Here is a 22,104-nt window from a genome sequence, read left to right on the forward strand (position 1 = left end):
ATGGTTCTATGGCTAGGAGGAGCAAAGCCAACACATACACTAGCCATGAACCTTGGGGGAAAGGGATAGCAATAATGTAACGACTGAAATTAAAATCCTAAATTAAGAAAGAAATGGTAGTCAGAAGAGGGAATGAGAGGGGGGAGAGAAGACTACTGAAGGAGCCTACTTACTTGAATCAATGCTTGAACTTGAAAGCTTGAGTGATTTGAGATACTACCAGTACTAAAAACCAGATCTGGAATAAACTAAATCTGAAATTTCTAGTACTAGAGAAAACAAATCTTAAAAAAAAAAAACTGAACTTGAAAAAAAAAGATGCTTCACGGCTCGTGATTTTGTCACCTAGATCTAAGCCTAGAACTATAACTTTAAAAATTACAACTCAATTACATAAATCATGAACATAAAAGACTGAATAAGAATAAAAGAGTGCTTGCATTAATTGACATAAACAACTATTACAAAAGTGATTAAAGGAAAAATAGAGAAGAACTAAAACTTAAGAGTGAGAGAGGGAGAGAGAGAAGAAAACTAAGCATAAACTATAGGGTTTTTTTCTTGCCTCCTTCCTTCTACAAGTTTTCTTTAAGATAAGAAAGAAAATAAAATTAAATTAAATCTTGGTAAAAATCTTCATTTTCTGAGATATTGTGTGAGGAAAGAGAGAATCTGTTTCCAAAATTAACAAATTCTATTCTTTCCTTACAATATTCACCAATATCTTGCAATCTTGATTAAATCAGAAAGGAATCTCTGCATAGCATCTTCAAGATCTTATGAGGTGGTAAGAAGAGAAAATAATCTTCAGGATTTTGTAGGAGAGAGGATGTGGTACCAATGAGTGGGTCCCACCTTTGGACTGGTTCTTGATTCACTTTAAGCACTTTCTATTGTAGACTTGGAAACTAAAAAAAACAAGAAAAATAAAAGTAGTACTATCCAAAGTGAGGCAAAATGTACACTTATATCCCTAAGATTTCACACATTATTGTGCTCATCAATCACCCCCTTTTTTCAATTGCTTTACCACTTCCATTAGAACAAGTGGTGCACCACGTCTGGAAGTTCGGGGAACATAGCGAGCTATCATGCAAAGTAGATAAGCATCCTGTGATCTTTGTTGATGGATTCCTCCCAATGATAGATACTTAGCGAAGATCTTAGCCACTTTCAGAATGTCAATCTTCCCATATCTAACGAATTGCTTCACTCCCTCCTTCCATCCGAAGAAATCATGAATTTCCTCTGAGTAATCTTTCTTCAACGATGGTTGTATTAACCTACCCTTGGGTGGAGATAGCATACAAACTTGGAATTCTTCGAGAGTCGGGCAGATCTCAATTAATCCAAACTGAAACACATGAAGATTGGTTTCCTAGTGTTGAGGCGCTTGTTAGAGTACATGGTGATGTAGATTTACACACTAGATCCGACTGAGCATCGACATATTCACAGATTCTAGCAGTCTTGGTGCCCTCATGTTGATGTCCAAGGCCCATTTTTCTCAACATTTCATCCAATGAATCCATGACTTTTCCTGCAGCCATCACAAACAAAAGGGAAGGCGGTGATTTACCAAGTATCACTCATTAGCTATTGACACAACCAAACCTTCACCATTGTTGCATCAAACACTTTCTTTTTGACTACTCAATGATGGGGAATGAATTGGCCTTGACATACTGGTGCTAGGTGGCGACTTTTGGGGGATGGAATTTTAGATAAGAATTTGGAGGACTATAGACGGATGACGGATGTCTAATGGCCTTGCATACCAAATGGCGATTCTTGGGGGACACAAGCTATGATGATCTCTTGGATACTTTGATTGTTAATCTAGGAACTAATTTATTGCCTTGAGATGGTTGAGACCGCACTTGCACATGTCAAGTTGCCTACGTATCCCTTGAGAGGAATCAAGTCTAACGTAGTTTGGGCTATTCACCCTATTAGACATAATATTTCTTGAGTTGATCCATGTTGACCAATCCGGATATATCTTCGCCGTTGTGGTCAATGAGTTTCACAGCCTTGCCAGGTAGAATCTTTTTGACAGTGAATGGGCCACTCCAGTTGGGCCTGAATTTCCCTCTTGGGTCAAGAATTGGGGCTCTTTGTTCTCAAAGAACAAGTTCACTCTCTTCTATGTGACGGGGCTTCACATTCTTGTTGAAGGCCCTTGCCATTCTTAGTTATTTTTTTAGGTTGTCCATGGCTTTCATACACCTTTCGTCAAGAAAGTTGAGCTCGTCATGTCTGGCCTTCACCCATTCTCCTTCAGGTAACTAACTATCAAGAAGCACCCTTAGGAATGATACTAGGATTTCTACCGGCAGAACCGCCTCAACCCTATATACCAATGAAAAAGGGGTTGCCCCCGTCGTGGATCGTACAGAAGTCCGATATGCCCACAAAGCCAATGGTAGCTTATCCGCCCAGTCCTTGTGTGTCTCAGCCATTTTCTGTAAGACCACCTTGATATTCTTATTAGCTGCTTCTATTGCCCTATTGGTCTGTGGCCTGTAAGTGGTAGAGCGATGCCTTTTGATACTGAACTTCGTGCAAATTGTCGGTTTTGCCCCAGAAATGGGGTCCCTGGTCCGATATCAACTCTTGAGGTACTCTATATCGGGAAATGATTTTTTCTTGGATGAATTTTGGCACCTTAGCAGATATGAGGACTGCATATGACTGAGCTTCCACCCACTTGGTAAAGTAATCAATGGCTACCAAGATGAACTTGTGGCTATTGGATGCGTTAGGGTTGATCTTCCTAATGATATCAGTGCCCCAAGTAGAGAATGGCCAGGGAGAACTGAGTGAGTGCAATTCCGTTGGCGAAATATGTATGATATTGGCAAATATCTGACATTTGTGACATTTCTTGACAAAACTTACGCAGTCTGCTTCCATTGTGTTCCAATAGTATCCCAGCCCTAAGAATCTTCTTAGCAAGCATCTTGGCATTCATATGGGGTCCATAGAGGCCTTAATGAATTTCCTCCATGATGGTGGTATCTTGTTCTTCATCCACATAGCAACTGTATTCCATGATAGGACCTCTTGTATAAGTCTTCTCGAAGGATAAACTAGGTGGCTTATCTTCTCTGAAATTTCTTTTCTCTTTCTGTGGCTTCAACTGGGTATTTTCTTTCACTGATAAAATCCACAATATGAGCGAACCAAGACCGACCATCTATGGTGAGAGAGTTCACCAAGTTTTGATAAATGGGTCTACTTCTTTGTTCCACTAAGAATGGTTAGACTCTAGCCATAGGGTTGTATTCTACCATGGAAGCCAAGGTTGCAAGGGCATCGGCAAACCGGTTGTTATCCCTTTGGAAGTATTCAAACGAGATCTTCTCAAAGTGTCCAATCACTTCCTCCAGATGTTCTTGATACGGTTTCAGTTTCTCATCTCTAGTCTTCCACTTTCCTTGCGTCTGACAGATGATGATGGATGAATCACCATATACCTTGATCCTTTTTACCCCAATGGTCAGAGCAGTTTTGAGTCCTGAGGCACAAGTTATATATTCGGCAATGTTATTGATACAGGGGAAATCAAGACGGAATGATGAAGGTAAATAAAGACCGTCAGGGGTGATAAGCAATATTCCCGCACCACACCCCTTTTGATTAGCTGCTCCATCATAGAATAATTGCCATTCATTAGCTGTCTTCTTTTTCTTTTGCTATGATTACTTCATCGGGAAAGGCATCATCCAAGGCTCTTCCATCTTCCGTGGGGTGGGCAGCCAAATGGTCAGCTATAGCTTGCCCATTGATAGAATTTTGAGCAACATAGGTGATGTCAAACTCTGATAACAACAGCAACCATCAAGCCATCCTTCTTGTTAGAGCTGGCTTCTCAAAGAGGTACTTGATTGGGTCCATGCTTAAGATCAAACGTACCGGATAAGCTACCATGTAGTGTCGTAGCCTTTTTGTTACCCAAATTAGTGCGGCACAAGTTCTTTCCAAAGATGTATATCGCGTCTCGTATTCCAAGAATTTCTTGCTGAGGTAATATATGGCATGCTCTATCCCCTTCGCTGTCTCCTTTTGTGCTAGCAATGAGCCCATGGAATATTCTCCCACTGATAAGTACAACAGAAATGGTTCATCCACCGGTGGCGTTAATGCTGGCGGGTTTATAAGATACCCTTTGATCTTGTCAAAATCTTGTTGGCATTGGTCATTCCATTCTATGGGCTGATCCTTCTTTAGCAACTTGAAGATTGGTTCGCAGATCGTAGTCAACTGAGCTATTAACTTGCTGATATACTGGATGTGACCCAAAAATCCTCGTATCTGCTTCTCAGTCCAAGGTGTGGGCATCTCATAAATTGCCTTGATCTTGATAGGGTCGACTTCAATGTCTCTTTCACTCACATAGAGCCCCAACAATTTTCCTGCTGTCGCCCTGAATACACACTTTTGAGGGTTTAACTTTAGTTAATACTTCTTGATCCTTTCAAAGAATCGCCTTAGTTCGAGAATATACCCCTGCCGATCTTTTGACTTCACTATCATATCATCCACATAGACTTCCACATCTTTGTTCGTCATGTCATGCAATTTTGCCGTAGTTGCTCTCTGATAAGTTGCCCTAGCATTCTTTAGTCCAAAAGGCATCACCTTGTAACAATAGGTTCCCCATGGAGTGGTGGAGGTTGTCTTCTCACGATCCTCGGGGTGCATGCTCACTTGGTTATATCTCGAGAATCCAACTATAAATAATAACAAGGCATGCCCTACTGATTTGTCAACCAATACGTTAATGTGAGGTAATGGGAAGTCATCTTTAGGGCTTACCTTGTTAAGATCTCTGAAGTCTACGCACATTCGTACCTTGCCATCTTTCTTTGGTACTGGTACTATGTTGGCCAACCATTAGGGGTACTTCACCACTTGTAGGAACCCTGCATTCCACTGCTTCACAACTTCTTTGATCTTCTCACTTGATTCTGGCCGCATTCTTCGGAGCTTCTGCTTTATTGGTTTTGCCCCAGGGTAGGTCGGCAAATGGTGTTGTACAACATCGGGGTCTATACCAGGTATATCTATATAAGACCAAGCAAAGAGTCTGGCGAACTCCTTCAGGAGACCAATCATTTGTTCTGCTTCTTCATTGTTTAGGGTGGTACCAATTTTTACCTCTCGAAGGCATTGGTCGGTTCCTAGATTAATAACCCAAGTATCCTCATGGATGGGTTGGGCCTTCTTTGGTTTGCATTGTTTTATTTACTCTTGATATTTGTTAAGATCATCATCAGAAAAAGGAGGCAAGTCATACTCAGAATCAGAAATTTCATTCATGAAAGGAGTAGCAAACTTGACATTCACGGAATCTGGGCTTTCCTTAAGAGGGGAGGTCGACACAATCATAAACAGAAGACTCAACGACTAACTCGCCTACAGATTTGATAACTGGCTTGATGCTTTTATCAATGGTATTCAGGGTGGTTGACTCAGTAGCATGAGTAAACTTGAAGTCTTCTCCAATGCTTGTCCAGTTTAGGAGTGGGTTGACGGCTCGGTGGATGAGCAAATGTGGCAAAGGACCTTCTCCTTCTAGAAAAGTCACCGATATCTCTTCGCGGGTGCTGACATCTGATACTTGTTTCTTCACAAAGATGAGCTGATCCAACTCATATTCTCTAAAGCCGAACTTCTTGAGGGGTGAGGATTGCTGGAGACTGCTCAATCCTCTTTCTATGAAGTCCAATTTTTCAAGCTTATTGATTGAAGCCATCCTTGCTCCTCGGTCACATTTTTGACCACCATCACGGATCTTCCCATTGCAGTTGATTCGGGCACAGTGCATGCAGACCATCATTCTTTGTGCATTCCTTTGCTTTGTATAAGTGCTTCTTCCTCTGAAAGGCTTGGGCTTGAGCTCATGTAACTTCTGAGCTCGTGGCTTTTGTAGAAAGGAATAGATGTGACCTTTCAGATCTGTGGGAAGTTGTAGACTCTAGACGAGTCTTATCTTCTTTTCCTATTCCCTCTTCAAGAGTACTTGGGGACTTGGCAATTTCTTTGACCGGATTAGTGTTGTGGGGTTGTTAGAGGAGAACCCATCTTCAATCAGTGCTACTTCCGCTATTCTGATGATGCAACTACCTTGATCATTTTCTTTGGCTAGCATTTGCTGTTGTTCTACCTTATGAGTTATCCAGTCGAACTCATCTTGAAAGATTACTTCAAACCCCAACTGCATCTTTGCGGCGGTTTCATCAAACCATGGCTCAACATTTTCGCAAAAGGGAAAATCCTCTCTTTCCCTTACAAAGTACCCATTGAGAGTGGGGTAGTAAGGGGCAGAGGTTTTCCTTGTCATTCTTAGCACCTTCTGCCCTTTGCTGCCATTCTTGCTCCTTGGTCTGGGGTTTCGAGGAATGTACCCAAGACCACTCCTTCCTTTGCTAACCACAGGAGTAGGTAATTTTGAAACACCCTGATGATACTTTCCCAATCCCATGCTTGGGAAGTATTGCATGTTTCTCATCATCTGATTCACCAGATGGCTCAATATAGCTTCATAGTTAGCCGAAATCTTTTCATTTGACAATTGTTTTGCGAGTGCTGCACAAATCTCAAAACCACTAAGTTGAACTTCTTGGTCTTGTTCTTCTCCATTTTCAATATTGGCTAAGGTTTTCACTACTTCGGGATCTCCAGCTACTGTAATCACCTTCCCTTCATTAATGAATTTCATTTTCTGATGGAGACTAAAGGACACTGCCTTCGCATAATGTAACTAGGGCCTTCCCAAGACCATGTTGAAAGATGTCGGTATATCAATGATCTGGAAATCAATATCAAACTTCACTGGGCAAACCATTACGGCGATGGCAAGGATGCCAAGGATTTTCCTTTTGGTGTTGTCATATGCCCGTATGGTTTGGTTTGACGGCCTCATCTCTTCCAGTTTAATGCCAATACTCTTTGCCGATCTTAAGGGTAGAACATTCAAAGCGGACCCATTGTCAATGAGAACCTAGGGAACCACCTTGTTAAGACATTCTACTGTGATGTGTAGAGCTTTATTGTGCTGAGTTCCTTTGGGGAGTTCAGAGTCTGAGAACATCAATGACTGTACCGTATATGTTGCCCCTACGATGTGCGAGAGGTGTACCGGATCTATCTCGATTGGCACTTGCACATTGGTGAGGGACTTCAAGGCTGCTTCACGGTGTGGGGGGGAGGCCATCAACAATCTCCAAATCGAGATATTAGCTTGGGACTTCTTGAGCTGAGCCAAGATTGGATTCTCCGGTTCTTTCTTCAAGCCACTGGTTCTTGCCTCATTAGTTCTTGACTGTTCTACGGCTAGGGCCTTGCCCTTGTAGTTTCTTCCACTTCGAGTTTCCATCACATTGGCAGGATTCGTCACGATGATATCCGTAGGATAACACTCTTCATCATCACTATTTGTTATGGTAATGATTCCTACCATGGGATCATCCTCTTCTTCCGATTCTTCTTCCCTACTTGGGGTGGGAAGTCGAGGTCCTCCACGAATGTCAAGGGCCTTGGCTCGTACCTTCTTGATTGCATTGGAAAGCTGCGCAACTGATGTATCTATCATTTCTACAAGTGTGGAATGTACCCCTGTTTTTTCAAGGATTATCAACTGCTCAGTGTAGCATTGTTCATTGATGGCTACTTCACCTAACATTTGATCAATCTCATCAGCCTCGAGTTTGATGTCAACCAAACGATTATAAACATAAGCCATGTGTTCTGCTATAGGATTTGCTTCCCCTTCAACAGTGATCTCATTCACTTCACTATCTTCTGAATCCGATGCTTGATCTTCCCCTTCCATGTGGATCGTGAGTGCTGACTGAATAGCATCTGTGGGATCAACCATCGGGTCATGCTTTCTGGTAGCATATACAGAATATCCTTCTGGATCCCTAGGTGAATAATATCCAGACTCATCTTCATTATTGTCCCAAGGCCCTTCGTAGTCATCCCAGTCTGGGTACTCATCATCACTTTGAGAATTAGAGTCATCTCCATCATTCTTATCCTCACTTTCATCCTCATCGTCGTCGTTATCATCCTCTTCTTCGCTGATTTCCCCCTCACTTGGTTCTTCATCAAATTCCTCTTGACCATCAAATTCCCTCGCATCCAAACGTTTGTAGTATTCAGAGCGTATGGGTCGGAAAATTTCCATAAGGCTAGACTTGGTCTCATTGGCTTGAGGACAGATTAGGCCAGACTCATCATCTTTTGTGTCACTCCCAATGTGGATTAGGGAGGTGTGCTCTTTGATTTGTTCTCCCACTGCCAATGCCATCACTGCTCTTAGATCATCTGTGACTTCTGCAATGTTATTTGGATTGTCTTCCTGAGGCACGGTGGGCTGAATTACAGAAGTGTGATCACCATCTTGGCCTTGTCCTAAAGCATTCAATGATCCTGTTGATGAAGTTATCTTTGGGGAGTCTGGTAGTGCAAGAATCTCCTTCCAACTATACCCATCCATCCATCCTTCTTTTTTGTTATACACCGAACCTTGAGAATGGGATTGGTATGAGGGTGATAAGGGATATGAGGCGGGGTGATATGAAGGTGATGTGATGTGAGAGTTAGGGTATGAAGATTGGGGGTGATAAGATGAGAAAACTCCTTCTCCTTGATGACGTGGTGAAGGTTGATGATATTGTGGAGGTTGGTAATATGGTATGGTGGATTCTTCTGTTGATGAGGAAGGATGGATGGCGGGTGACTGATTTTCTGATTCTTCTTTTGATGACTCTTTCCTTTTGGGAGTCCTTATGACTTTGGCCCTTTGACTCATGACTTTCCTGTAAGCACGGGCATTCATGTGATTCTTTCGAGCTCGGGATATAATGAGTTGAGAGGGATCACTCTCTGTTGCTTCTTCGTCGAGGTTGTCCACATGATCATAGAACATGGGGTAACGAAAGTGCTTATCCAATTGATACATGTGAACGGCCCTTAAGAAGGAGTCGCACTCCTTTTGGCAAGCATTTTTTACGAAACCACGGATGTGCCCTACTAATTCTGGAGGAAGGGACAATCTTTGCACAAGCTGGAACTTTTCTTACCACTCAACATACCTCTCCTCTTGATATTTCTTGGCATCCCTAATAAAATGGGTTGGGTCATAGAACTTAGGATCCCAATTTTTTCAGTCACTCATTGTTGCCAACATGTTGACGGTTCCATGGTCTGGGAGTGGGTTGGTATTGACATTAGGAGATTGCTTGACCTTGACTTCAGTTGTTCCGTTGTCTATCTTGGATTGCATGTTGGAGACCTATGCATCTTTTAGTGTTGTGCCCCTTTTGAGTGTGATAAGCACAATATTCATAATCTCTGTGCCAAGCTGGGGGAGGGTTGCTGATTACTCTTGGAGCCATTGTCCCTAGCAATCTTTGTTTCTTTAGCTTTTCATACATTGCTGTCACGGGAATCCCTACTCTGATTTAGGAATTCCCTTAGGATTCTGTTTTCCACACGTGTACCGGTGGCTATCAAGGCATCAAAAGTTTGTAGATGTTATAGTAAAGGACATCATAATAAGGCTTTGACAAGTTTTCAATCAACATTTCTACTTGCTCTGCTTTTGAAGGCCGATCTGCCATCTTGGCAGCCTTATCCCTAAACCTCATCAAGAAGGCGATGAATCCTTCTCTAGGATGTTGTCTCAACATCTCAAGCTCCCGACGCTTCACATCTACTTCGGTGTTGTATGAGTACTGCTTGGTGAAGGCTTTCACCACTGTTGTCCAATTCTGGGTTTGGGAAGACTCCAACTGGGTAAGCCACCTTAGTGCTGTAGAATCCATTGTTTGGCTTTCCGAACTCTTTCCCGTTCGGAGCATATTTTCCAATTTCTCCAATTGCTCTCTAACTTTTCTCTCTTCATCTCTGGCGGTTCTATTTGGACGTGCACTGCAAACTCTTCGTCATCTTCAATTACTACCCTGGGAGGAGGGACGCCAGAATAGGCCCCCCGTTGACCATTTGGACGGGTAGGTGAAACTCCTCTTTGACCGGTTGGCTTGACTTGTTCTGGTTCTCCTGAGTCAACTCGGGAAGAATTTCTGCGATAACCCATTGGTCCGTTTTGATCCAACTCTCCTGTAGCTTGTGCTGCTTCAGCCCTGGGAGGGTTTTGGAGTGCATGCAGTATCTGTGCTATCCCTCTCTTGCCCTCGACCATTTCTATCTGCAAGGTCTCCACGGGGTGGACCGATGCTTGCTCGGGTGATTCAGAGTCGTGTGGATCCATGTGAACTGGGTCGTAATCACTTGGCGGTAGACAATCTCGAAGAGACGAAGGAGGTGACACTGGACTTAATTAAGTCAACCGGTTACCTTAACGTGTCCAAATGGACCGTGGAGAATACATGAGTTGTGGATTTGTGCCTGAACCAAAAGTGGCTTATTTTAGGATTCTTATATTCCCAACCCTTTATTCATTTATCCACTCAATTGTCAACCAATGATCCATCCAATGTTAGTCCGCTTAATGATAGGGAGTGGGTAGGGGTTGATGCCCCTAGTCCACTTAATGTCATAAGCATGAGGTACACACAAATGGCTTGACTAGAATACTCCTCTTAATACATTCTCTGCCAATAAAGTCATGCTTTCCTTAATCTTATCCCACTAGGTGACCTTCCTCCTAGTTTCCTCGGTTTTTTTAGATAATTCGGCATTTCGCGGGACTTTGACAAAAATTAGCCTGGATCACATATGCCAAATCATCCATATTTCATTTCTACGGAGGAAGGACACCTTTTATCCGAAACCCACTTAAGAGAGCATTTCTTTATGACTAGAATGTATTATAGGAGAATTCCTTTTCAAGACCGCAAACAAATTCTACAGATTAGCTTGTGGCGTTCCTAGCGTTCTTCATCTTTCTACATGATGCGAGCATGCGGTGGATGTAATAGGACTGACAAGGCTTCCTTGACAAGATCTATATACTCAAGGTACGTGATCCTTTTGATATACCCGTAGGTACGAGATCAAGGGGGTGACTTCCTTGCCCATTACTCGTGACTACACACGAGGTTAAGCAATTGGCCACGGCGGGGTGGAACCGTGAGTGATTGTATGCAAAAGTGTAATGCAGGAATATCATTATTCGATCTCAGAATGTCATAAAGTGCACGGACCTATTTAACAATACCCCATACCCTTATACAGGAACCGGCTACCATTTGCTCTCAGAGTACTCTCCATAACATGCAATGACCTCTTGAGGGTGCGGGCATGGCAGGTAGTCCCTCGCCAAATGATTTCACTTCGAGCACGATGTATGATGTGGTTAGTAAGTTCAAATGCAAACATGGGGTTAGCCAAACATGTTTTCAAACAGATGTGGTGGAAAATGTTCTTGCATTTAGAGGTAGCATCTAGTGTCGGAAGCTTGACATTTATCCCCAGTGGAGTCGCCACTGTGAGGGTAGCGGCCGGAGATGAGATCTCTCTTCCCCCTTTTGGTGGGGAGGGGGAAAAGGACTTGCATACACTCTGTCCTTTCTCCTCTCTTTCATGAGGGAGGGATGTGTCATCTGTGCTTACCAGCGGGCCCCGCACCGTCGAATCGCTGCTATGAGATACGTGGATGCCTATTTTGCTGGAGTGTAAAATTCGTCATTCGAGACGAGGATTTGATGATAGTCCTATACGGGGATCGGGATCATACAAAAAGGGTTTGGAGTCACCACTTAGGATTATGGGCCTAGGACCCAGGGGTGGGGCCTAATTTCTGAGAAAAGGGTCCGAGAATTGGTTTGGTTCAGAGATTTAGGGTAAGTGTCAGGTTATAGAGTTGGGAAGGTGTTAGGCACCCAATCTACCCGGTTCAACCGGTCTTCATACTAGATGCTTAAGAACGAACATTTTCCACAATTCTTTTTTTTTGGGTGAATAAATAATTCATTACCAAAGAGACGGGAAAAAAAAAGCCCCAAAAGGGGGGAGGGAGAAAAAGAAAACAAACCCTCAAGGGGAAACAAGATTCCTGATTACAGAGCTTGGAAACTCCCAGGAAGCAACAATGTGACAATTTCTGGGGGAGGGGTAACAAGAGGAAGAAACTTTGGAGATCTTTGCTTTGACATCAAAGAAGATGGAGTTCCAAATCTTTTCAAGTGGCCGAGAGTTGGATGTCCATTTCCTATGATTTCTCTCCATCCCGATTTGATTTAAAGTTGCACAGAAGGCAAGTTTTCCCACTAAGTCACAAATGGTCTTCCCTTGGAAGGTCATATCCATCCAAACCCACTCTCTTTGGAAGGGGAGAATTCTTCTATTAACCGGCCAACATTTTGAGAGGACAAACTTCCATCTGAAGGAGGAGACGGGACAGGCAAAAAAGAGATGATCCCTATCTTCGGGCTCGGAGCCATAAAGGTAGCAAGTAGGAGAGACCTGAATCCTTCTTTGGATGAGAAAGGATTATGTGGGGAGGCAATTCATAAAGGCTCTCTAGGCTGTGAAGCTATGCCGAGGGATGTGATGCTTGAACCAGATGAGCTTGTACCAAGGGGAGGGGGGGACCATAATGTCTAAAGAAGTCCCAGGCAGATTTAGCACTGAATTTGCCATTCAAGGCATGGCTCCAAATGATAGTATTGGTTCTCCTAAGACCTGGATGAGGGATGCTTGGGAGAGGACCAGATTTCAGCCAACTAGATGGAGTCAGTATTCGGGGGTTGCTGAGAACCAGTAGAGATGATATCAGCAACCATAGCATGTCTTGGGAGCCCAGAGATGTAGATATTCCTAGCACTGAGGACCTGGGTGAGGGTTCCTTTAGGGTGCCAAGGATCCAGCCAAAGGTTGGTGGAGGTGCCATCCCCAATACAAGTGGAGATAACTTTGAAAGCCTTGGATCTTAAAGAGATTAACTTGCGCCATACCCAGGAGGCATCGGAAGGAGAGGGGACTGACCAAAAAGAATCCCGCTTGAGAGGATGCGATTACACCCAATCCACCCAAATGCTTTTCTTCTTAGAAGTAACCTTCCAAATAAGCTTAATGATGCCTGCCATGTTGACATCTTTGATGCGTCTCAAACCCAGACCTCGTCATTTCTTGGGGAGGCAAACAATAGCCCAACTAAGGGGCCGAAGAAATCTAAAGGTCTCATATCCTTTCCAAAGGAAGTAAAAATACCTTCCAGCTTAGCCATGATCGCCTTAGGGAGACCGAATATGCCAGACCAGTAGATGTAGGAAGCTTGAAGCACTGATCTGATGATCTCTAGACGGCCTGCAATTGTTCTTATTCCGCATACATGGCTAAGTTTTCACACATATATACATTGACTAAATTTAAATAACTATGTATACTAAAACAAGGTCAATATAAAGTCTACATTGTGTTAATTCTGTTGAGAAATTATACCTGAGCTTGACCCTTGTTTCATGTCAAGAGGGGTGGACCATAGTTATTAGGGCGGTGAGGCGACCGAGGTGTTTGAGGGTCTTTTGGAGCACTTTGGCGATAGGGCTGGTATAAGGCGTCGCCTTATCTAGTAAAGCGTTTTAGTTTTTTTTTTTTTTAATATAATCATTCCATTTGTCTTAAATGATTTATTAAAAATTATTAATATTACTTATTGTTACAATCCCAGATACCTTGTAATCAAACCAAAAGAAAAAGAAAGAGAGAAAAGAAGAAGAAGAGAAGAGAGAGGTACAACCGAAGGAGACTCCCAAAAGATGGGAAGAGACCTGCGATCTTTCTAGAATAAGTTGATCGCAGGTTTTAGTCCTTTACTTATAGTAAAATAATGCTTGAAGTAAAAGACAATAGTACCTCCATTGCCCAATCACAAGAAAAGCCACATCACAGAAATATGGGAGCCGATGGGACCCAAAATACCCCTATCGGCCCCATCACCCATGCTCAGCTTGGTACAACCATTACGAAAACTAGGAGCAAACAGTGACTTAGTGAACATATCAGCCAACTGATCTGATGAAGGAACAAAAGGAGTCTCAATTAGCTTCTTTAGAACAGCATCACGAACAAAGTGGCAATCCACCTCTATGTGCTTGGTCCTCTCATGGAAGACTGGATTACTAGCAATGTACACCGCAGCTTGGTTGTCACAATACATCTGCATAGGCTTGGTCACTGGAAATCCCAACTCCAAGAGTAAAGACCGTAGCCACATTAACTCAGCAGCGGTATGAGCCATAGCTTTGTATTCTGCTTCTGCAGTAGATCAAGCAATGGTAGTCTGCTTCTTGCTACGCCATGTAACCAGATTACCTCCAACAAATGTTCAATAACCAGTAGTAGATCTCCGATCATTAGCAGAGCCGGCCCAATTAGCATCAGAATAGCCAACTAGTTCCTTATGCCGATTAGGATGATAGATCACCTCTTTTCCAAGAGCACCCTTTAGATAACGAAGAACATGGACAGCAACATCCCAATGTGCTTTCTGAGGAGACTGTATGAATTGACTGAGGACTCCATTAGCATAGGAGATGTCAGGACGTGTTACAGTAAGATAAATCAGCTTGCCAATCAAACTCCTGTACTGATGCGCATCCTGCAGAGGTTCGCCATCATTTACACCAAACTTTTGGTGAGGATCCATAGGTATATCAACAGGTTTGGATGCAAGTATGCCGGTATCAGATAAAAGGTCCAACACATATTTCCTTTGAGACAGACTGATCCCTTTCTTACATCGGATCACCTCAATCCCAAGAAAATAGTGAAGTTGGCCCAAGTCCTTGGTCGGAAAGTGTTGCTATAGATAAGCTTTCACTTAAAAAATTCCTGCCTCATCATTACCAGTAAGAATAATATCATCAACATAAACTACCAAGGCAACCAGTTTATCACCTCTGCGACGGCACCCAAAAATACTTCACCCCACAAATAAAGTCGCCGATATCTGGCTTTCACCCAAAAATACTTCACTCAAAAATACCAGAAAAAATAGTAAACCAACCTGAACCATAGCGAGTGGATATCTGGCTTTCACCCAAGAGACCCGGATTCAATAAAGGAAAGAAAAAGATGGTTGCGGTTCAAGTTCCTCAAATCTTTAGCATGGTACCAATAGAGCACGATCCATACACCAAATAAATCACTCCATGTGATTTAATCCATAGTAGATGTAGCAATAGGTGGCTCCACACCAGAAGATTTCAGCGCAAAACCGAGATCAACAGGGAAGATGTTGAAAAGCTTGATTTGATTACAGAGGCTTTGATACCATGTTACAATCCCAGATACCTTGTAATCAAACCAAAAGAAAAAGAAAGAGAGAAAAGAAGAAGAGAGAAGAGAGGTACAACGGAAGGAGACTCCCAAAAGATGAGAAGAGACCTGCAATCTTTCCAGAATAGGTTGATCGTAGGTTTTAGTCCTTTATTTATAGTAAAATAATACTGAAAGTAAAAGACAATAGCAACCCCATTGCCCAATTACAATAAAAGCCACATCACAGAAATATAGGAGCTGATGGGACCCTAAATACCCCTATCGGCCCCTATTGGTACACTTATATACTAAATAAAGATTAAAGATTCATATTTCATTCCAATACAAGATATTCAAAAAAAAAAAAAATAATAATAAAGTGAATAAACTAAGTTCATCTTCATCAATCATCATTATAATTCATAGCATATAATATAAAATATATTATTCATCAAAAAAAAAATTTAAATATATAATCATGAAACAAAATTATAAATATAAAGAAAAGGCCATCAGAACAGGCCTAGTCCTTGATCGAGTGGGGCTCTCATGGGGTGGTTGTGTCCTCTAAAACTGGGCAGAACCTGATGGCAGGATAGGGAGATCGACCACCCTTGCCAAAGTGCATAGAAATGTACCTAAGTCCTAAACCATACTTTATTTTGTAGTCTGTAATTTGTATTCGATTCCATCCTAGGCAGCAGGCACAAGTAGGACTTCTAAGAGAAGTTTTAGAGACCAACACCAGCTTCATTAGAGGTTCGATGGGTCTCAGATAGAAGGAAGAAGATAAAAAAATGAAAAGCAGAAGAGATAGAAGAAGAAAGAAGATGAAAAACGAAAAAACAAAAGAGGAAGAAGAAGAAAGAAGATGAAAAAAATGCAAAAAACATACCTTATTAGAGCTGTCTTGGTCTGAGGAAGGCTCGCCGGAGGAGTGTCACCGCCGCCGAAGCAAGATCCGAAGGAGGAAGGTGCAGTCAGCGCCTGGTTCTCTCAAAAGGGCCAAAACCCTTCTTACGTGATTTGTGATTTGTTTTTTTCTGTTGAGGTTTTATTTATTTATTTTATTTATATGCCTTGATCCCATGCTTCTCTTGTGTAAACTTTTCCATAGACATGTAAAACCCATTTGGAATCAGTGGTTAAAAAAAAGAAAAAGTTAATAAAAAAATTCACTTAAGGCGTCCCTGCCTTGTCCATAGAGCGCTATAAGGCGTCGCCTTATAGCACCTCAACCCTTAAGGTGGTCGCCTTAAGTGCAACCAGTAATGCGTAGTATTGCCTTATACTCCTAATACCGCCTCAGCGCCTAGGCGTCGCCTTACCAGCGCCTTGGCGACGCCTTAATAACTATGGGGTGGACCCCTGATTAGCATTGGCACGGACTGTCTTTTGGATTCTCTTGGCTCAGAGGAAGATGGTCTTAACCTCCAACTTCCTTTTCTCAAGAAATATTGATTGGACAGAGTTCTGACTAGGAATGGTTACTTTCGGATTTTGACTATGGTATTGATTCGGCGGGCTTCCCCTAGGGATGAGCTACTTCCGGGTTTTGGCTGAGGTGGCACTCCGTCAAAGCTTCCGCTGGGGATAGGCTATGGGAGGGCTAGGCTGAGGTGGCACTTCGATAGAGCTTCCGCTAGGGATAGGTTGATCCTAGAGATTGAGGAACTTCGAAGGCCCGAAGAACACTTCAAGGATCCAAAGTGATCTTATGAAGATCTCTCTGAAGACTGGAAGAACCTCAAGAGGGGACGGGAGACTAAGGGGAAATTTCTTTTACGCAAAATCTCACTCAAAGAAGGCAAAGGATTGAAGAGTTTCGAAGGCCCGAAGAACACTTCGGATCTTATGAAGATCTCTCCGAAGACTTGAGAAACCTCAAGGGGAAAAGGGGAGGAGAGAGGGCAGAGCTTCTCTACCAAAGATGCTCACTTGGAGACTTCGATGTTGTGGTGTGAAAAACCAAAGGGGGGTGTATTTATAGGATCCTTGAACCAATGGGGAGGGAAAGGAAATTCCCATAGCCAATGGGGGAAAAAAGTGATTTTTCTAGACCAATGGGATGAAAATATGAGAATTTGGACCAATGGGGTGGAAGATGGTTTTCTGGGACTAATAGGGAAAAAGTTTTTTTGGGCCAATAAGGTAAAAAGATTCCTTTTTGGGCCAATGGGAGGTTGTGGAATAGGGTATGCTAGCGGGATAGCGTAAGGGGCATAAATGGGTGAAGAGAAAATCTCTTCACTTGCTGGGTCAGCGGAACACATATTCCGGCCATTGACGGCGGCACACGCGGCTGGGCAGGGGTGCACGGGGCTAGCATAGGTGCATAGGATAGGGTTGGGTGCGTGCGGGGATGGCAGGCAGGGCACGGTGCTGGCAGGCAAGGGCGCGTGGGGATGGCAGACAAGGACGCGCGGGGGTGGCACGCAGGGGTGCGCAGCTAGTAGGCGCAGGCACATAGGCCTGACAGGCAGGGGCGTAGGGCTGGCAGGCAGGCACTAGTGCGTGAGGTGGGCAGGAGAGGGCACGGGGCTGGCATGCGAAGGCGCGCGAAAATAGACTGACTCAAACTGAAGTAGCAGAGGAAGTAGACTCAAAACATGACTCTAACTATGAATTAAATCCCGTTTTACTACTTTCTACCTATATTTTAGGCCCATTAAAGTGGCCCATTACAAAGAAAACACATGGGATCAAAGGCCCAACACATACATAACCCAACCTAAGGCTTATTTGCTATAAAATAAGCTCATTAAGTGATTTATCTACATCATCGCTCTGCCAGAGTTTCCTCCAATTACACCCCAAAAGCCACCCACAGGTGACGAGCATGAAGGAATTGTTAGACCACATGTTGCAACAAATTGAAAAGGAGCGACATGAGAGGACACCTTAACCAATGAACTAGAGTCAAAAGTTGAGGTTAGTGTTGAAGAACTTCCAGCAATTTCTATTTTCAAGGAAGAGCTAGTCATTGATGTTCCCATCAACGAGACTCATGTGGAAGAATTCGAAAGCAACAATGTTGCCACAATGGACAATGAGGTTGAGATTGAGGAACTTGACACTACAACTACTGTGATGATTGTGAACAGCCCAGAGGAAGATCCTAAGGGGTTCAAGTTGAAGTTGTGTTGGAACCATCAACGGAATTGATCGAGAACCACCAGGTAGATGAACCAAAAGAGCTTTATGTTGCATTGGAGTTTAAAGGGGTTGAAGGTGCATATGTAGATGACCCTATGGATACATCCAACGATGTTAAGGTTACTTATGTGGAGTTCCTCATCCCATTGAAGAATCTAGACGATCGAGCTTCTTACATTCTAGACTACATTCATGTCTTCAAAGAATTTCCTGAATTTTACTATGGACTGCATAACCTTCATAACATCAAGGTGGTTGCTCTCATGTTTAAAACTCAAGGTTGAGTTTTTTTAAGTGGTGGAGAATTGATGCAGTTAAGTCACTTAATGGGCTTATCTTATTAGAAATAAGCCTTGGGTTGGGTTGGGTTGGTTTGGTTTATGTATGTGTTAGGCCTTTGATTTCTTTGTAATGGGCCACTTTAGTGGGCCTAAAATATGGGTAGAAAGTAAGAAAACGAGATTTAATTCATTAGTTCAGTTAGAGTCCTATTTTGAGTCTATTTTCTTTGTTATTTCAGATTTCTAGTCAGTGTAAGTTTCCCAATTAGTTAAGGATTGGGTTAGGCCTTTTCGTTTTAGTGTTTGAGTCAGTTTGAGATATAAGTTTGTTAGGGGCTACAACATTGAACACGAATTTGATTGAATGAAAGTTTAGTTTTGTTGTCTGCAAAATTATTCCCTGAGAAAGGATGATCATTAGCTGAGATAGTTGAGGGTGAGAGACCCAGGCTGAGATACCTCCATTCTTCCCTTTATTCTCTTATTTCTGTTTTGTTCATACTATTCGTCCTTGAATTTGATTTTTTTTGAATTTACTAAAGATCCTACCTGGGATTGGATCACTTGTGATTCAATCTTACATTATTCTTATTTTAAGTCTTTCATAAGCCCAAAACTTGGGATTTAAGGGGTTATATTGATTAAGTGTATGGAGGGCAGGCCTCTGCGCAATTGTAAGGTTGCTCTATTTCAACCTGGTGCTTGTTGGTTCAAACATTGAAATAGCCTCTCCTAAAAAAGTGGGGTAAAGACTGCATACATATGCCCCTCCCCAAACCCTGCAATAGCGGGAGCCTTGTGCATTGGATACACCCTTTATGGGATTAAGTATATGGGTCCCATGTGCTATTAAGTAGTCAAGTTGGTTTAATCTAGAATAGTCCTTTTAAGTTAAGTGGTTAAGTTAGTTTTGGAAGGTTAAGATTCATTAGGGGAGTCAAGTTAGAGATTTTACTTATGTTTTTGTAAATAGCAATGTAACCAACCCACTTCCTGATGCAGTTACACGATAGTGGATGCAGGGATTTGGTCTTATTTTGTTAGGGAAGTAGACGTGCACACTTCAAATTACAAGCCATGCCTGTCTCATACTTAGGAGAATAAGAATGCAAGAAATGGAATCTTTGCCACACCCAAGTTGCATCCTTTGCTGTGTCTAGGTAACATAGTGGGCAGGGCTATTAATATAACAGAACCTTAAAGAATTTGTATTTCCAACTGTCAGTCTGGTGCAATTCAGTTTCCAAACACTGGTTTTTGAGGTGTGGTGCTGCATACTAGTTGCACCCTTGCTATCATAGTTATTAAGGCGCTAGTAAGGCGCTGATGCGGTCCAAAGCCAGTAAGGCAGTAGCACGCATTAAAGGTATCACGTAAGGCGACCGCATCATGAGAGAAGGCGCTATAAGGCGACGCCTCAGACGCCTTATGAACGCCTTATGAACATTTTAGAATTTAATACTTTTTAAAATTTATTTTAGATAGATTTCAAATATCGATTTTTGATTGGTAGGTGTATGGTCTTGAATGCACTTGAGATGCATGGGATCAGCTTCTAACAACTAAAGTACTCCACTGAAAAAACCAAAACACGATTCTCACAAAGGGTTTGGACTTTTGAGTCAAGGGTTTTGAGAAGAAGAACCAGGCGACCAATCGTACCCCCCAGGAACTCCTTCGATCTTGCTCCGGCTTCTTTTTTCTTCGGCAGCGGTGAGGTTACTCTGGCGAACAATCGTACCCCCTCTATAGGTATGTTTTTGGTTTTTTTTTTTCTCTCATCTTATTTCTTGTTCATGCTACGGTAAGTGTTTTTCTTTATTTATTTATTTATTTAAAGTTTTTTTTTTCTTCTTTCTTCTTCTTCTTCTGATACAGTACCTTTTTTTTTGTTTCTTCTTCTGTTCTTCACTTCTTTATACGGCACCTTCTTCTTTTTTCTTCTTTTATTTTCTCTTTTTTTTTTTTTTTTTTCTTTTTTAATTTTGTTCTTCTCTCTTCTCTTCTTCAACCTTGATGAGCTTTGTACCCTTTTTTTTCTCTTCTTTCTTCTTCTGTTCATCATACAGTACCTTTTTTTCCTTTTTTCTTTCTTCTGTACTTCAGTTCTTCACTCTTCTTCAGCGTCCAGTTAACTCAACTCTTTTTTTTTTTTTTTTTTTCCCTTCTTTCTTCTTCATACAAAGTACCTGATTTTTGTTCTTCTATTCTTCACTCTGTTGAAGACTACGGTGAGCTCTGTACCTATCTCTTCTTTTTTAAAAAGGTTATATGTATGTATAATGTATAAACCCCCCCAATCAATTTTACACGTTGGTATAATGCATTGGTATGAAGTATGAACCTTTAATATTTATTTAGCATATGAGTAATAGGATTCAACTAGGATTTGAGTCAAATAGAATGGTTTTATAAAAAAATTACACAGGAACGCTTTAGTCAATAAGGCGATGCTTTATGCCCGCCTTATCGCTAAGGCGCTCTAAAAGACCCTCAAACGCCTCCGTCGCCTTACCGCCTTTATAACTTTGCTTGCTATTGCTTTGTATCTTTAACTTTCGATGATAGATCATTTATCTTTTTGGTGAAAGGCTGCAGTTATGAGAATTAAATTCTCTCAAACAGGATATATTGGCAGGAAAGCTATGACAATGAAATGACAATGAATGGATGGGGAAGTTCTGACATTGAGCACTGGCATGATTAGGAAATTTTTAACCATATCATGTGTTAGAGCCACATTTATTAAGGTGGTGCCAAGGAAACACCTCGGGTGCCTTACGTTTCAAGGTGCCTATACCTACATGACGAAGGATTTATATTTGTAATGTTGAAATCATGCCCAGGATATTGAAAATATACCTAGAATATGGCAATCATAATTGTAAATTTGGAGCTTTTTGGTAACCACAAGATCTGTATGGGATTGTTGAAAATATGGTTGTTAGATTTGTGCAGTTGCCTTCTTTTTGGTGTTTGTTTCCTATTTTTCCCTTGGAGCATATAAAGTAACATTCTACTCATTTTTCCTCCAATACAGCGGACGCCATGCATTGAAATCTCGACTTCTGGAGGTACCTTTCATTTGTGTTTTGTCTGAGTACTTAATGTGTTTGTGCAGTTTACAGACCGACTTTACCACTGTGCTATATGGACTGGCTTATAAAAACGTGCTTGTTTAGATGTAGTCTATAACTTTCTTTGTGTGCTGCTTTTTCAGCTTGGTTATGCATTAGATGATAAGAATCTTGATGATGTGTTTTGGCGCTTCAAAGCAGTGGCTGAGAAAAAGAAGGTGAGACATGATCAGATCATATTCTTTTGTAATGCTTATTATTTTACAAGATTCTATATTCTTTTGGAACAATTATCTTTTGACCTAGGGTGTGATTTTATGGCAAGGCAGTAGGTTTTCTAATTCCAACTC

The 22,104-nt window shown here is 42.0% G+C and overlaps 1 protein-coding gene across 1 annotated transcript in view; it reads left to right on the plus strand.

Moving 5' to 3' along the window:
• The window catches only part of LOC122063201 (2-isopropylmalate synthase A-like), an 85,392-nt gene that overhangs the window by 49,884 nt on the left and 13,404 nt on the right, over positions 1 to 22,104 (plus strand). Inside the window, exons 7-8 of the mRNA XM_042626916.1 lie at positions 21,718 to 21,751; positions 21,898 to 21,972. Of these exons, the coding sequence (XP_042482850.1) occupies positions 21,718 to 21,751; positions 21,898 to 21,972 (109 nt within the window). The remainder of the gene's footprint in view (positions 1 to 21,717; positions 21,752 to 21,897; positions 21,973 to 22,104) is intronic.

Source organism: Macadamia integrifolia, unplaced genomic scaffold (assembly GCF_013358625.1).
Source record: "Macadamia integrifolia cultivar HAES 741 unplaced genomic scaffold, SCU_Mint_v3 scaffold125, whole genome shotgun sequence".
Lineage (NCBI taxonomy): Eukaryota > Viridiplantae > Streptophyta > Magnoliopsida > Proteales > Proteaceae > Macadamia > Macadamia integrifolia.